We start from the raw sequence: 17,245 nt of genomic DNA, 5'->3' as shown, positions 1-17,245 counted from the left end.
GATCCTGGTAAATCTCCTCTGCACCTTTTCTAACACTTCCACGTCTTTCCTGTAATGAGGTGACCAGAACTGGACACAATACTCCAGATGTGGCCGAACCAGGCTTTTGTATAGCTGGAGCATAACTTCATGGCTCTTGAACTCAACCCCTCTATTAATGAAAGCTAACACACCATACGCCTTCTTAACAACTCTATCCACCTGGGTGGCAGCTCTCAGGGAACTGTGAACATGAACGCCAAGATCCCTCTGCTCCTCCACACTGCCAAGAATCTTTCCGTTAACCCTGTATTCTGCTTTCAAGTTTGTCTTTCCAAAATGAATCACCTCACACTTTTCAGGGTTAAACTCCATCTGCCACTTCTCAGCCCAGCTCTGCATCCTATCAACGTCCCTTTGTAACCTAGGACAGCCCTCCGCACTGTCCACAACGTGACACACCTTCGTATCATCCGCGAACTTGCTAATCCACCCTTCCACGCCATCATCCAAATCATTTACAAAAATCACAAATAGAAGAGGACCCAGAACAGATCCTTGTGGTACACCACTCGTAACTGAACACCATGTTGAATATTTTCCGTCCACTACCACCTTTTGTCTTCTAAGGGTCAGCCAATTCTGAATCCAATCTGCCACATTTCCCCCTGTCCCATGCCTCCTTACCTTCTGCATGAGCCTACCATGGGGAACCTTATCAAACGCCTTACTTAAATCCATGTATACCACATCCACTGCTCCACCTTCACCCACGTGTTTGGTCACCTCTTCAAAGAATTCAGTAAGGTTTGTGAAGCATGTTCTACCCCTTACAAATCCATGCTGACTATCACGAATCAAACTGTGCCTTTCCAAGTGATCATAAATCCTGTCTCTCAGAGCCCTTTCCAATAATTTGCCCACCACTGACATAAGACTAACTGGCCTGTAATTTCTGGGGTTATCCCTGCTCCCTTTTTTGAACAAGGGAATGACGTTTGCCTCTTTCCAATCTCCCAGCACTATACCCATGGACAGTGAGGACAAAAAGATCATCGCCAAAGGCCCTGCGATCTTGTCCCTCGCTTCCCATAGAATCCTTGGATAAATCCCATCAGGCCCGGGGGACTTATCTATCCTCAACTTCCTCAGAATTCCTAGCACATCTTCTTTACTAACATCAACCTCCTCTAGCCTACCTGCCTATTTCACATTGCCCTCCTCTACAACTAGGTCCCTCTTAGTTGTGAATACTGAAGAAAAGTATTCATTAAAGACCTCTCCTATCTCTTTAGGCTCTGTGCACAAATTCCCTTTACAATCCTTGATTGGCCTTACCCTTTCTCTGGTCATTCTCTTGTTCTGCATATATGTGTAAAAAGCCTTGGCGTTTTCCTTGATCCTATCAACCAAGGTTTTCTCATGCCCCCTTATAGCTCTCCTAAGCCCTTTCTTCACTCCTTCCTGGCCAACTTTTTTCCCTCTAGAGCCTTTTCCGTTCCTCTTTTCCTAAACCTTATATAAACCTCCTTCTTACTCTTAACCAGTCGTTCGACCTCTCTCGAGAACCATGGCTCCCTCACTCGACCGCATCTTCTCTGCCTGCTAGGGACAAACATATTGAGCGCATGCAGTATGCATTCCTTAAACAATCTCCACATTTCTGTGGTGCTCTTCTCTGTCAGCATCTGTTCCCAATTTATGTTACCTAGTTCTTGCCTAACTGAATTGCAATTACCCTTCCCTCCATTGTAAACTTTACCCTGCCGTATGTACCTATCCTTATCCAGGACTATCGTGAAAGAAACAGAGTTATGATCACTACCGCCAAAATGCTCTCCTACCAACAGGTCTAACACTCGGCCTGGTTCCATTTGTTTCCTCATCCAAATCACTAATATATATTGTAAATATGACGGATCCCAGCACCGAAATAATAGGAGCATGTAAAAGGAAGGGTTATGAGTGACTTTAATCTTAATGTTGATTGGGGTAATCAAATTGGAAATGGCAGCTGCAACAACAAATTCATAGAGTGCATTAGGGAGCAGTGTGTCATGGAGTCAACCAGGGAACAGGCTGTCCTCGATCAGGTAATGGGTAATGATGTAGATTTAATAAATGACCTTAGAGTAAAAGATCCCCTGGGAAGGAATGATCATAATATGCTATACTTCAATACTCAGTTCAAGAGTGAGAAACTTGGGTCGGAAACAACTGTGTTTTACTTAAATAAAGGGAATGATCATGTAATGAGGACAAAGCTGGCTAAAGTGAACTGGGTCGATAGATGATCAGGAATGACAGGAAGCAAGCAATGGCAGACATTTTAAGGAGGTAATTTATGGCTGGCAGCAAAAATACATCCCAGTAAGGGTGAAAGATTCTAAGAGAGGGATAAATCAACCATGCTTAACCAAGGAAGTTAAGGAGAGTACTGAGTCTAAGTACAAAGGCTGACATATATTCAGAATCCAGCAAAGAAGGACTAAAAATATAATAAAGACAGAGAAAACAAACTGCAAGGACAAACTAGTGAGGAATATAAAAACTGACAATAAGAGCTTCTTTAAATACATAAAACGGAAGGCAGAGGTCAAAGTGAAAATAAACCCCTTAGAAAATGAATCTGGGGAGACAGTTTTGAGGAACAAGGAAATGGCAGAGAAGTTAAACCAATATTTTACATCAGTTTTTACTGTGGAAGATACTTCAAACATCCCATTAATACTAAAAAAAATACAGAGACGAATTAAGTATTGTTACCATCACCAAAAAAACTATTATTAGACAAACTATTGGGGCTAAAGGCAGATAGATCCCTTGGCCCTGATAGCTTGTATCTTAGGATCCTGAAAGAGGGAGCAACAGAGATAGTGGATGGCGTTGGTTGTAATTTTTGAAAAAATCCTTGGATTTGGAGAAATACCAGAGGATTGGAAAACTGACAACATGACAACCTATTCAAAGACGAGGGAGGCAAAAAGCGGATTGATTAATCTAACATCTATTGGTGGAAAAGTACTGTAATCAAATATTAAGGAGATAACAGCAGCACATTTTGAAAACAATAATCTAATCAAGCAGAGGCGCCATGGCTTTGGGAAAGGAAAATCACACTGATTCACTTATGAGAGTTTTTTGAGGAAGTTACGACAAAAGTGGATGGAGGGGAACAAGTGGATGTGTTGTATTTGGACTCCCAGAGGCATTCAACAAGGTTCCTCACAACAGGTAAAGTCACTAGATAACAGCCCATGGTATTGGAAGTACTATATTGGCAAGCTATATTGTGACCTGTGGGGTTCCACAGGAATTAGTTTTAGGACTGCAACTGTTTACAATATACAGAATGACTTGGAGGAAGGAAGTGAATGTATTGTACCCAAATTTGCAGACTATACTAAATTAGATGGAAAGGCAGGTTGTGAGAGGGATACAAACTATTCACAGCAAGATACTGATATATTAAGTAAATGGGCAAAAAGTGATGAGTATAATGTAGGAAAATACAAAGCTGTTCATTTTGGAAGGTAGAACAAAAGAACAGAATACTATTTAAATGGAGAAAAACTACAGAAAGCTTCAGTAGAACATAGAACTGTACAGCACAGGAACAGGCCCTTTGGCCCACAATATTGTGCCGAACCTGACACCAAACTAAACTAATCCTTTCTGCCTGCCCTTGGCCCATATCCCTCCATTCCTTGCATTTTCATGTGCTTATCTGAAAGTCCCTTAAACGGCCCTATTGTATTTGCCTCCACCACCACCGCTGGCACCGTGTTCCACACTCCTACCACTCTCTGTGTAAAAAACGTGTACCTCACAACTCCTTTAAACGTTTGCCTCTCACCTGAAATGCCTCTCACCTCTAGTATTAAACATTTCAATTCTGAGAAAAAGATTCTGTCAACCCTATCTATGCATCTCATAATTTTCTAGACTTTTATCAAGTCTCCCCTCAGCCTCTGTGTCTCTCCAGAGAAAACAACCCAAGTTTTTCTAGCCTCTCCTGATACTTCATAACCTCTGTTCCAGGCAGCATCTTCTACTGCACCCTCTCCAAATGCTCCACATCCTTCCTGTAATGTGGCGACCAGAATTGAATGCAATACTCTAAGTGAAGCCTAACCAAAGTACTATAAAGCTGCAACATGACATCCTGACTCTTGTACTCGTTTCCCCAACCAATAAAAGCAAGCATCATAAGCCTTCCTTATCACCCTATCTACTTGTGTGGCTACTTTCAGGAAGCTATGGACTTGAACCCCAAGATCCTTCTGTACATCAATACTGTTCAGGGCCCTATCATTAACTGTATATTTTTCCTTAACATTTGATCTCCTAAAGTGCAGCACCTCACAGAGTGATAGAGTCATAGAGCTGTACAGCACGGAAACAGACCCTTCCGTCCAACTCATCCATGCTGACCAGATATCCTGAGTTAATCTAGTGCCATTTGCCAGAATTTGGCCCATATCCATCCAAACCTTTCCAATTCATGTAACCATCAAAGAATAAAGAACAAGGAAAATTACAGCACAGGAACAGGCCCTTCAGCCCTCCAAGCCTGTGCCGATCCAGATCCTCTATCTAAACCTGTCGCCTATTTTCCAAGGATCCATATCCCTCTGCTCCCTGCCCATTCATGTAACTACCTAGATACATCTTAAATGACGCTATCGTGCCCACCTCTACCACCTCCGATGGCAACGCGTTCCAGGCACCCATCGCCCTCTGCGTAAAGAACTTTCCGCGCATATCTCCCTTAAACTTTTCCCCTCTCACCTTGAAATCGTGACCCCTAGTAATTGAGTCCCCGGCTCTGGGAAAAAGCTTCCTGCTATCCACCCTGTCTATACCTCTGATGATTTTGTAGACCTCAATCAGGTCCCCCCTCAACCTCCGTCTTTCTAATGTAAATAATCCTAATCTACTCAAACTGTCTTCATAGCTAGCGTCCTCCACACCAGGCAACATCCTGGTGAACCTCCTCTGTACCCTCTCCAAAGCATCCACATCCTTTTGGTAACTGTACGCAGTTCTGTATACAGTAAAAGGCATCCAGATGCCTTTTAAATGTTATAATTGTACCAGCCTCGACCACTTTCTCTGGCAGCTCATTCCATACGCGCATCACCCTCTGCGTCAAAAAGTTGCCACTTAGATCCCTTTTAACTCTTTCCCTCGAGCAGGGAGTCCAGAATTGCATGCAGTATTCCAAAAGTGGCCTAGTCAATGTCCTGCACAGTCACAACATGGACCTCTCAGCTCCTATACTCAATGCACTGACCAATAAAGGCAAGCATACCAAATGCCTTCTTCATTATCCTGTCTACCTGCGACTCCACTTTCAAGGAACTATAAACCTGCAATCTAAGGTCTCTGTTCAGCAACATTCCCCAGGACCTTACCATTAACTGTATAAGTCCTGCCCTGATTTGCTTTTCCAAAATGCAACACCTCACATTTATCTAAATTAAACTCCATCTGCCACTCCTCGGCCTATTGGCCCATCTGATCAAGGTCCCGTTGTATTCTGAGGTAACCTTCTTCACTGTCTACTACTCCTCCATACATGGATTAAATTCCATCTGCCATTTCTCTGCCCATATCTGCTATTGATCTATATCCCGCTATATTCTTTGACAACCTTCTACACTATCCACAACTCCAACCGATCTTTATATCATCTGGAAACTTACTAATCTACCCATCTACATTTTCATCCGAGTCACTTGCATATATCACAAACAGCAGAAGTCCCAGTACGGATCCCAGATCCCTGTGGAACACCACTAGTCATTGACCTTATCCCTCTCTGTTCCTATGTCGTTGGTACCAATGTGCACCACGACCTCTGGCTGCACTCCCACCCTCCCCCTTAAGAATTTCATGCAACCACTCAGAGATGTCCTTGACCCTGGGACCAGGGCAGCAATACACCATCCTGGAGTCTCAAATGCGGCCACTGAAACGCCTGTATGTGTCCCTAACAAGCGAGTCTCACTATCGCTCGCTTAGATCTTGCACGACCCTGCTCCACAGCAGAGCCAGTTGTGGTGCCAAAGGCCTGGCTGCTGCCTTTATACTCCCCTGAAAGGCTGTCCTCCTCAACAGTATCCAAAACAGTATACCTGTTAGAGAGGGGAATAGCCACGGGAGACTCCTGCACTACCTGCCTGCATCTCCTGGTGGTCACCCATCTGCCTGAACCTGTGGTGTGACCACCTCCCTGTAACTAGTGTCTATCACACACTCTGCCCCCTGTATGCTCCTCGGTGTGTCCAACTGCTGCTGCAACCGAACGACACTTCCTGCAGACAGAGTCGTCAGGGACACTAGATTGCTCCGTGATCTCCCACTTCTGGCAGGAGAACCACACCACTGCCCTAACTGCCATCATCTCTGCCCCTTTACACTCAGAAAGATAAAAGAATCTTCCCTTGCCTTTACCTTGCTTGCCTTACTCACAGATGCCCAGTATTCACCTAAACCCACGCTTACAGAGCCAGAGACTTTTTCCTAGGGTGGAGGTAGCTGTTACGAGGGGGCATAGTTTTAAAGTGAGTGGAGGTAGATATAGGGGAAACGTCAGAGGTAGGTTCTTTACTCAGAGAGTGGTCGGGGTGTGGAATGCATTGCCGGAGAGGGTAGTGGAGTCGGCCTCATTAGGGGCATTTAAGCGGCTATTAGATTGGCATATGGATGATAGTATAAGGTAGGGGTGGAGGTTAGATAGACCTTAGGGTTAGGGTAAAAGTTTAGCATAACATTGTGGGCCAAAGGGCCTGTACTGTGCTGTACTGTTCTATGTTCTATGTTCTATGTTCTTACAGCAACCAGCAGCACTAACTGGTTACTTAAAGTACAATGCAATCTTTACAAATCAAATAACCTCTAGGTTACAACAAACTACAATAATGCAAAGATACTTGGCTGTACTTGCGTATGAAACACAGAAAGCCAGCACACTGGTGCAGCAGGTTATCAGGAAGGCCAATGGAATGTTGGCCCTTATTTCAAGGGGTTTGGGGTATAAGAGTAGGAAGTCTCACTGCAGCTGGACAAGGTGCTGGTGAGACTATGAGTAGTTTTGTTCCCCTTATTTAAGGAAGGATATCATTTCATTAGTGGTAGATCAGAGACGCTTCATGATGATGATACTCACTATGGAGAGATTGTCCTATGAGCAAAGGCTAAACAGGTTGGGACTCTATTGAAGAATGAGAGATGAAACATATAGAATTTTTGAGGGGCTTGACAGGGTAAATGCTGAGAGAATGTTTCCCCTCATAGGAGAGTCTAGAACCAGAGGGCATAGTCTCAGAACAAAGGGACACCAATATAAGATTGAGACGAGGAGGAATTTCTTCTCTCAGAGGGTTGAGAGTCTTTGAAACTCCCTGCCACACAGAGGTATGGGGGCAATGTCCTTGTGTATATTTAAGGCTGAGGTAGATAGATTCTTGATCAGTAGGAGATCAAACGTTCCAGGAAAGGACAGGAATGTTAGATCAGCCATGATCTTACTGAATGGCACAGCAGGCTCAAGGGACCAAATGGCCTACTCTTGTTCCTATATCTAATGGTTTTGTGCCCTCTGGTACCTCAAATGAGAATTCTTCAAGGATAATTTCACCCAAGCGTACAGCTGCAGATGATTCAAGAAGTGGATTTCAAATGGGAAACATTGATGTATGTAGCACTTACTGTCAGCCAGCTGAGGCAGCTACACTATTGTTCATAGAATCATACAGTACAGAAGAGGCCCTTCGACCCATCACGTCTGTACCAGCAAGCATGTACTATTACCTAGACTAGTCCCATTTTCCACATTAGGCCCATGGCCTTGAATGTTACGACATTTCAAGTGCTAATCCAGGTATTTTTTAAAGGTTGAGAGGATTTCTGCCGCAACTACTCTCCCAGGCCGTGCATTCCAGACCCCCACCACTCTCTGGGTGCAAAGGTTTTTCCTTAAATCCCTGCTAAACCCTTTGTCATTGACCCTTTGGCTAAGCAGAACAGCTGCTCTCTATTCACCCTGTCCACACCTTTCATAATCTTATACACTTCTAACATGATGTGGGCCAAACCTGGCTTGAATGGAACTGGTTTGTACACCTTATTACTGGACCACACCCGGGGGAGTGCAACATTCTGCACATGAACCTACTACAGTATGAATACTTCAACATACAATATCATTGCTTATCAATCGCTTTCACCTACCTGGGGAAAGGCAACAGCCTTCGCCGCTGGGCCTCAAGCAGCTGCTGGTGTAAGAGATATTGCTGGTGTAACGACTGAGGTAAGAAGGTCGGAACGTCCTGGAACTGTGCGCTTGGTAAAGGAGTCAAAGGCTGGTGTACCGGCACTGCAGTTGTGGTGTGCTGGTGTGATGGAGTCAGTTGACTGCTCAGACCTGGCTGAGACTGGACAGAGTGAGACAGGGGGAACTCGGATTGTGGAGAGAGGTGAAGTTGTCTGCAGGATGTGACGTGTGACTGCTGTGACCTTGGGAAAGGGGCACCTGTAGAATTAAGAAGTACCATTATTGTGGCGTTACGATTCAGGGTTGACTCATTCACCTGGAAGATCTGTGGGACATTAGAGATGGCATAAATAATTAAAATTGTTGTTTCCTTCATCTGCCTGACTGTTCCACCAAGTTTGAAGATTGGGAAGACCTAGGAGAAATTCAAGGTCGTAGGGGAAGTTTCAGCGAATATCCTAGTCTGGATCGGAATTCCTTGTGGCAGATTCCAATTTCCCATGTTACCATCTGAAAACTTCAATTATTAAAGCAACTTTTTGGCAACTTGTTGTGTTTCTGTATCTATGCATAAAAAAAATGACTGTATTCAAACAGCTCCAGGACTGGAGATGGGAAAGTGGAGTACAGAGTTGGGCACAAAAATCACCTGAAGATTGCAAAGGCAGCAAAGCAACATGAAAACCTCAGTGCTCCTTCTCCCAATCAACCACAACAATTTGTATTTATATGGTACCCATATTTATCTATAAATTGAAGGGTGACACCAGGCCAGAAAAGGAAATATTAGGTCAGCTGATCAAAACTTTGGTCATAGATGTTGGTTTTGAGAAGTGTCTAAAAGGAGGAAAGTGTAGGAGTCAAGTCACCATAGTTTTACTAGACCATAGGGCTGCTCTTGTCATTAGAGAGACATGACTGGTGGTGATTTAACCTAAGGGCTACCACACTTCAGGTGATGCCTTCACGGTAACCCTAACTGGTGCAGGATTGAATCCAAGTGTGAGGATAGCATCCCACTGCCTTGTAAACTAACCATCCAGCCAACTGAGCTAAACCAAGCCCAGGAATCAAGTATAGGAAGGGAGAACTTAGGACCTAGGCTCCTGATGTCAATGGTGAAGCAGTTAGAATTGGAGATGCATGGTGAGCAGTCAAGGAGCACAGATATTTCAGAGGATTGTGGGGGTGGGGAGATTATAGAGGTAGAAAGGGGCAAGGAGGGATTTGAAAACAAGGATGATAACTTTAAAATCTCTACCTTGCTTTCACCTATATAACTTTAATAGGAATTATTACAAAGAGTCATTTGGGAGAACGATACGGTAGAATGAATGGAGTAGGGTGGGAAACCAGCAGAGGCAGGCGCCAGCACAAGAGTTTAGTGCCAGGGTTGCGGATAGTTGAGGAGGGGGAGGGTTGAATGCATCGGAATTGTGGAATGGGAACTGGGAAAGGATAGACAGAAGGGGATGGTATGGCATGAGAGAATGACATGGGAAGGATTGGAATGACCTGGTTCAAGGGATTCACTGTGGGATTGGAACAGCATGGGAGGAAGAGAAACGCAGCATGAATGTGGGGGTGGGGCGGTGGGGGGAGCACCTTAGGCAGAAGATGGGCAGTTGGATTCTGTGTGGGGAAGTTGGTAAAATGGGTGGGGGATTTAAAGAAGTACTGTTGCAGCAAAGTTTGAACTGCAAGTGTTTTTCAGGTCTTTTCTGATAATACATAACATGTAAGTACTTTTTATCTCATCCTCTGCAGAAAGTATGATTAGCTCCTTTTAAAGGCTTAGACAGACTCTCCATGTTGAACAAGGCCCTGAGAAAGACATTTAAAATATCTTGGCCACCTGGATAGGGACAGTTAATCTGTCCAGACCCCTCACAGTGTTGAGTCTTTCTGTCAAATCTCTTCTTAGGTGTCCCTTCACTAAGGAGAACAGACCTAACTTTTCCAATCTGTCTTCCTATGAAAGTCCTTATCCATTCTCCTGATTCTTTTCTGCACCCTCTCCAGTGCCTCCATTGTGAGGTACTGCTGTTGTGGTAATGTCATTAGGCTAGTAATGCAAAGCCTCAGGCTAATGCTATTGAGAACATGGGTGACTTGAAAGGAATTCGGGGATTTACACGTACATTAATCAATTAAAACCTTCTAACTGATTAAAGATTTAACAACATCTTAGGTTTGTTTAATACATCCTCATCAGTGGTGTGACCCTTTGATCTTTTACATATAAATTCTGCGTTTGATTCCACCTCTCTCACTAACACCTGAAGGAGGAGTGAAGCTCCGAAAGGTTGTGATTTCAAATAAACCTGTTGGACTATAAGCTGGTGTTGTGAGATTTCTGACCTTGTCCACCCCAGTCCAGCGCTGGCACCTCCACATTATGGCTCCGCATGGCAGGTAGTGGAAATGTGAATTCATTAGAAACCTGGATTGTTGGAGAAATCCTTCTAGTTTACTAGTGACTTTTAGTAAAGTCATTCAACTCAAGGGATGGGTAATAAATCCTCATGAATGGCACTCATTTTCATCTATAAAATTCCTTGTAAAGCATGTAACCCGAACTAGATGAAATATTCCAGTTCTGGATGAGGTGCTTTACAAAGAATTTTATATATTGAAAGTGAGTGTGAGTGAGTGATAAAATACCAGTAATTTATACAAGTTTTACCATAACCTCTTTATTCTATGGCCCTATTTAATAAAGGTGAGGGATTGAATCTTACATTACTTTGACTGTCAATTTTCATGAGGCTTTCTCTCTGCAAGGCCTAGAGAGCTTTCAACAATAGCAAGTAGCAAATATACATGGGTCAGAGATGTGCCGTGAGGGTTCTTAGAGGCTGGACATAGCAGATGCCAATATCTGTGCACAAGGGGAGCGCATGGCTGGTGCCCATGATGCGTGCCCTGACAGGCTGATGCCTGGTGTCCAATATGAAGACTCTTTTGGAGCAAGCACTGAGCTGAAGTTGCCAGGTTCCCACTCTGGTTTCCAGGCTGATAATTCTCAACATGGTACAACAGAAAAGTGCATATTAAAGATGCAGCATCTGCAGTTAATAAAGTCACTAACAACCAATGATCTCCCCTTAATAGGCAACTTAATGCTGCCTAACAAGAATCTTGCCTTGACACCCAGAACTTAGTTAAAGGATGCAGCAAGCTGTTTCTGACATCAAGATAGGCCTCAGCAGACTTCTCACGTAATTCTGCTGCATTTCTGGCAAAGCCCACACCATTCAGGTCCCAATAAGATTCTGCTCTAGGATATTGCATGCTTTATTAAATACACTTTCAACCTGTCTGCCACCTTCAATGCCCTATACACATTTTGGCCACATTCCTCTGCTCTTGCACAGTTTAGCGTTGTGTATCCTTTATCACACCCAGCTAATGATATATTGACAGGACAAGGAGTGTCTGAGGATTCAGCAATGTATGACCAGGTATTGAAGGCTTTCCATGTGCACGTTTATATTGTACAAAGCAACATGAATGACCATGTGAAGTACATGCATTCAGGACCCAGAAGAAAGCAAAGTCTCATTTGTAAATGGCTTATAGCAACCCTCAAACAATTATGACCACAGCTCCTTGGGGAAGAGCTAATCCAAGAATGGATAACATTGTGTAAGGGGGTAAGGGGTGGTGTGAGGCCCTTTCAGACCTCCTGCAGTCCAGAGACAACTTTACATTGTCAAAATGAGTGTAGATTGTTAGGTCGTGAGAGCTGCAAAAATAGACCAAGCCCTTCATTAGAGATGAATGAGATCTTTCAACCAACAATTTGTGGAATTGGTACAGCTCCCCAATCACAGAGATTTCAACACAGCTACTAACACTGGTAGAAGAGAGAACTGCAGTCATCAGTTCCCTCTTCCAGAAGGGGCACCAAAGAATATCCCACCACCAACACACTGTAGTTACCTGCTTTGCCATCCTGCTAGGAGACCATGCTGCAGTGAGATGTTGGAAAGGTATTGCACAATTCGAAGGATAAGGATGCTCTAGTATGAATTCAGAAGGTACCAGAGACAAGCAGGCAAAGGACCCCAGAGAGGTTTGGCAGCAAACAAATGGAAGCCATGGAGGATTTTCCCTACAACTCACTTTGGGCAAAAACATTGATGTGTCCATTTAAGAGACCAATCCTCAGCCAAGTATAGCCTGCCAACCTGCCCAGACAACAAGAGTCAACAATGCTTACAGAGAGCAGGAAAGGATAGGTCCACTCCAATACAAAAGAGAGAATTTATTTGTGGAGGCAGAGAAAGTGGGTGAGGTCCTTAATGATTACTTCACATCAACATTCACCAAAGAGAAGGACATGGATAATGGTGCGATTAGGGAGGAGTATGTTGATATTCTATGTCTGTCGATATTAAGAAGGAGGTGATGTTGCTTGTCTTGAAAAACATTAAGGTAGATAAGTCCCCAGGGCCTTATGGGATCTATCCCAGCATACTGAGGGAGGTAAGGGAAGAGATTGCTGAGTCTTTGAAAAAGATATGTGTATCCTATTTAGCCACAGCTGAAGTCCCAGAAGACTGGAGAATAGTCAAAGTTGTTCCTTTGTTTAAAAAGGGCAACAGGAATAATCCAGCATATTAGACTTACATTAGTGTTAGGGAAATGATTGGAGAAGATTCTTAGGGACAGAATTTATTTGCTCTTGGAAAATAATTGACTTATTATGAATATTCAGCATGGCTTTATGTGAGGAGGTCTCATCTGACAAATTTGATTCAGCTCGTTGAGGAAGTGACTAAGATGATTGATGAGTCTAGGGCAGTGGATAAAAACTGAAAGAACTGCAGATGCTGTAAATCAGGAACAAAATAGAAGTTGCTAGAAAAGCTCAGCAGGTCTGGCAGCATCTGTGAAGAAAAAATCAGAACTGAGTGAGTGGATGCTGTCGACATAGACTTTACTATAACATTCAACAAGGTCCCTCTTAGTAGGCTGGTCCAGAAGATTAAGTCACATGGGATCCATGGTGAGTTAATAAGTTGGATACAGATGTTTTCTTGGCCATAGAAGACAGAGGGTAGTTGTGGAGGGTATTTTCCTGACTGGAGATCTGTAACCAGTGGAGATTTGCAAGGATCGGTGCTGGGATCTCTGTTGTCTGTAATATATAGAAATGATTTAGATAAAAATATAGGTGGTCTGATTAATAAGTCTGCACAAGACATGAAAATGGGTGGAGTTGTGAATAGTGAGGAATGTTGTCAAAGGATATAGAAAGGTTGGAAAATTGGGTGGAGAAATGGCAGATAGAATTTAATCCAGACAAGTGCGAGGTGAGGCATTTTGGAAGTTCAAATTTAAGAGGAAAGCATACAGTAATTGGCAGGACTCTTAGAAGCAGTGATATACAGAGAGATCTTGGGTCCACAGCTCCCTGAAAATGGTAACACAAATGGATAAAGTGGTAAAGAAGGCATACAGCGTGCATGCCTTCATCGTTCAGGGCATCGAGTATAAAAATTGGCAAGTCATGTTGCAGCTGTATAAGACTTTAGTTCGGCCATGTTTGGAGTATTGTGTGCAGTTCTGGTCACTATTTTATTGGAAGACTGTGGAGACTTTGGAAAGGGTGCAAAAGAAGTCTACCAGGATAGTTAGAGATAACAAGGTGTAGAGCTGGATGAACGCAGCAGGCCAAGCAGCATCAGAGGAGCAGGAAAGCTTTCCTTGTTATCTCAGATTCTCCATCATCAGCAGTTCCTACTATCTCTGTACCAGGATAGTTACTTGGTTTGGAGTGTATTCGCTATAAGTATAATAATGAAAGCAGCTAACAATGGGCACACTAATGATTACACCAGGGTTGTTGCATGATGGGCAGTGCTGTAAAATAGTCATATAGGGACCTCTCCTCATTATTGTACGTAATTCAATAAAAGATTCAATAAAACGTCATCTCCATGGCAGTCTATGAGCGTGTTCACAACACCGAACCTGGCTGCTGTTCAGAGATTCCCTGAATTGGGAACAGCACTGCAAGTGTCCATTGGGACATTTTTTATATTCTTATTTCACTCAGTCATTAAGAATCTCCACCATCAGCCCCAAACAGGGCCTCATTCCAGACAAAATAGACTGTGAAAGACCTGCTTAGAATAACATTGCAAATACAAGCCAAAAGGTGAAAGGGCTGCAGAGCATCCTTGTGTGTGCGATCACAGGAGACAAGAATCCCATTGAAAAAAGGGACACAGAAAGATAAGACAGAGTGAAATGAAGCCAGCTCCTCCTGGCTGTTCACAGAATAAATCCCCCACGTGGTGTCAGCTGTGCAGTTTAGAAAGTTCTCTCATTCAATCTCAGCATCATCTCCCTCAGGGCCAGAGTTAAAGCAATTGGACTCCATTCTCCTGGGTTGAAGAGAGGAAAAGTCAGCCCCAGGTTACAGCCCACAATCACTAACGAGTATTCTCTGTCGGTAATGATACATCCAACCTCAACCGAGGACAAGGACAGGCTGGGCTTTGAATATTTCAGTAGCCTGACAGCACTCAATATCAAGATTCACAATTAGTGGGCACCAGCCTTGGTGAGGCCTCTGGAATTGAACCTCAGCTTCCATCAGCTCCTTCAGAAAATGAGAAGGAGAGGACATAAAAGTCAATAGTGATTATATTGTCACAAGCTCTCAGTCATTGAGGGAGAAGACGGTTTCATCATAGGTTAAAGAGGTTCCTGTCAAAATCCTGATCATTGTCAGATAACGTGCTGGTCTCAATTGGTACAGGAATTATAACAATCATTTATTCTTCTTCCCTAAGTGCAGAAAGTGAAAAGACCAAAGGAAAAGGATGACAAGGAAGATTGTATCAGATCACTATTGATCCATAAGCACAGCCAGGAACATGTGCTGTTATATGTGTTTGACAATGGGGAGGAAGCAGGTACTTCTCAATCTAGAGAACAGAGCACAAAGGCAGCCAAAAACCTACAGCACAGCACTTCACACAGCACCACATAGATACAGTATATACATACATATATATGTGTGCTGATATATATGTCTATATATATGAATCAGTGTTAACAGAAACGTGTGTGATTAACTCTATAATGCTCAGCATTGAAAAGTAAATGAATTGTACTAACACGATATTTCTGGGAGAAAAAAAAGCAGGCAGGTTAACAAAGCATAATTCCTAAAAGACTGATCTTAATGTATTACACAAGGTTGCATGCTTACATTAACAAATACCAAGAATGCACTGAGATTTATAAATCAGTATTTCTCTAAAATTCAGACACAAAGAAAATGTAATCTTTGTTGCAGAATTAACAAGGCTACATATTACTCACAACATAGTCGATATAATTAGCAAAAGTGGAAACAATATCAGCTGTCTTGTAAAGAAGGGGAAAAAGGGTTATTTTTGATCATTTCTTTCCCCTGAAGGTAGTACCTCTGTTGTTCACAGATCCAAAAACTGGAAGAACAAGATATCCGACATGTACTAGCACCATCCTGGAGCCTTTGTTGCTGACGGCCGCTGAGACAGATGGCCCATGGAGCTGCTGCCCTCCAATCCCCTATATACATTCAAATGTGGAGCTGTGCCTGCAGCTGCCTCTCATACAAAGAACAGCAGGGCAATCAAGAACACTCATTATCCAGAGACTTTATATCCTGTGGCACTCCAGCCAGCCAATCGGGGTTACTGACCCTATTGTACATGACCCCCACCCCCACTTCAATGTATCCTTCCCGTACTCCTCTCCCCACACATGCACATACAGTCTCCCTCTATTTCTCTTCTGTAGTATGTATGCATGACTGTGTCTGTATTAAAAAAGATATGTGCATATGATTTAGTGAGAGAATTTGGCTGCATGTGTATGATAGGCAATTTCATGTTTCAGAACTGTTGATGGTACAGATTGGATACAAAATGCAGTTTCTTTTCAGAGATGGGTGACCTTTGTCTGCAACTGCCCCCATTTTGAAAAGTCTAATTTTCAACTGCTTCCTGAAGCTTTGGGAGTAGATGTGATGGACGTGGCTCAGCGTATGTTTACTAGATTGACTCCTGGAATGTGTGGGTTGTCTCATGCGGATAGGTTAGATGGGCTGGGCTTGTTTTTACCGGAGTTTAGATGAGTGAGGGGTGACTTGGTTGGAGGCTTCAAGATTCTGAATGGTTTTCACAGGATCTTATGGGTGATTTATAGCTCGTATGGGTGGCACAATGGCACAGTGGTTATCACTGCCACCTCACAGCTCCAGGTACTCAGGTTCACTTCCAGTCTTGGGTGACTCTACGTAGAGTTTGTAGTTCTCCCCGTGTCTATGTGGATTTCCTCCCCCAATCCAAAGATATGCAGGTTCGGTCAATTGGACCCTCTGGGTGGGATGCTGTTTGGAGGGCTGGTACAGTCTGAATGGTCTATTTCCACACCGTAGAGATTCATGAATCTAGAAGTAGAGGCAGAGTTTTAAAATGAAGCATTGCTATTTTTGGGAAAACAATGAGGAGTACTTTTTCTTTATTTTCGACGGTTGTGTAACTCAGTCTTAGAGGTGGTACAGGCAAGGTGATTGAATCAGTTAAAGACAGGTGACTAGATTCATAGAGTCATAGAATCATATAGCATGGAAAAAGACCTTTTGGTTCAACCAGTCCATGCCGAACATAATTCCAAACTAAACTAGTCCCACCTGCCTGCTCCTGGCCCATATCCCTCCAAATCCTTCCTATTCACTTATCTATCCAGATGTCTTTTAAATGTTATAATTGTACCTGCATCCACCACTTCTTCGGAGAGTTCATTCCACACGCGAACCACCCTCTGTGTAAAATATTGCCTCTTATGTCTTTTTCAAATCTCTCTCCTCTCACCTTAAAAATGTGCCCCCAGTCTCGAAATCCCCCATCATTGGGAAAAGACAACTACCATTAACTCAGAGATAGTAGGAACTGCAGATGCTGGAGAATCCGAGAC

At 43.3% G+C, this 17,245-nt stretch overlaps 1 protein-coding gene across 1 annotated transcript in view; it reads right to left on the bottom strand.

Moving 5' to 3' along the window:
- rnf165a (ring finger protein 165a) overlaps nucleotides 1-15,769 on the bottom strand; it is a 35,435-nt gene extending 19,666 nt beyond the window's left edge. The window contains exons 1-2 of the mRNA XM_020515713.2: nucleotides 15,709-15,769; nucleotides 8,218-8,518 (exon numbers count right to left, since the gene is read on the bottom strand). Coding sequence (XP_020371302.2) covers nucleotides 8,218-8,518; nucleotides 15,709-15,769 — 362 coding nt within the window. The remainder of the gene's footprint in view (nucleotides 1-8,217; nucleotides 8,519-15,708) is intronic.
- Nucleotides 15,770-17,245: the final 1,476 nt, after the last annotated feature.

The sequence above is a fragment of the Rhincodon typus genome, chromosome 1 (genome assembly GCF_021869965.1).
Source record: "Rhincodon typus isolate 14 chromosome 1, sRhiTyp1.1, whole genome shotgun sequence".
NCBI classification, from domain to species: Eukaryota; Metazoa; Chordata; class Chondrichthyes; order Orectolobiformes; family Rhincodontidae; genus Rhincodon; species Rhincodon typus.
Note: the sequence above shows the minus strand (reverse complement) of the source record. Positions and strands in the feature narration are given on the sequence as shown.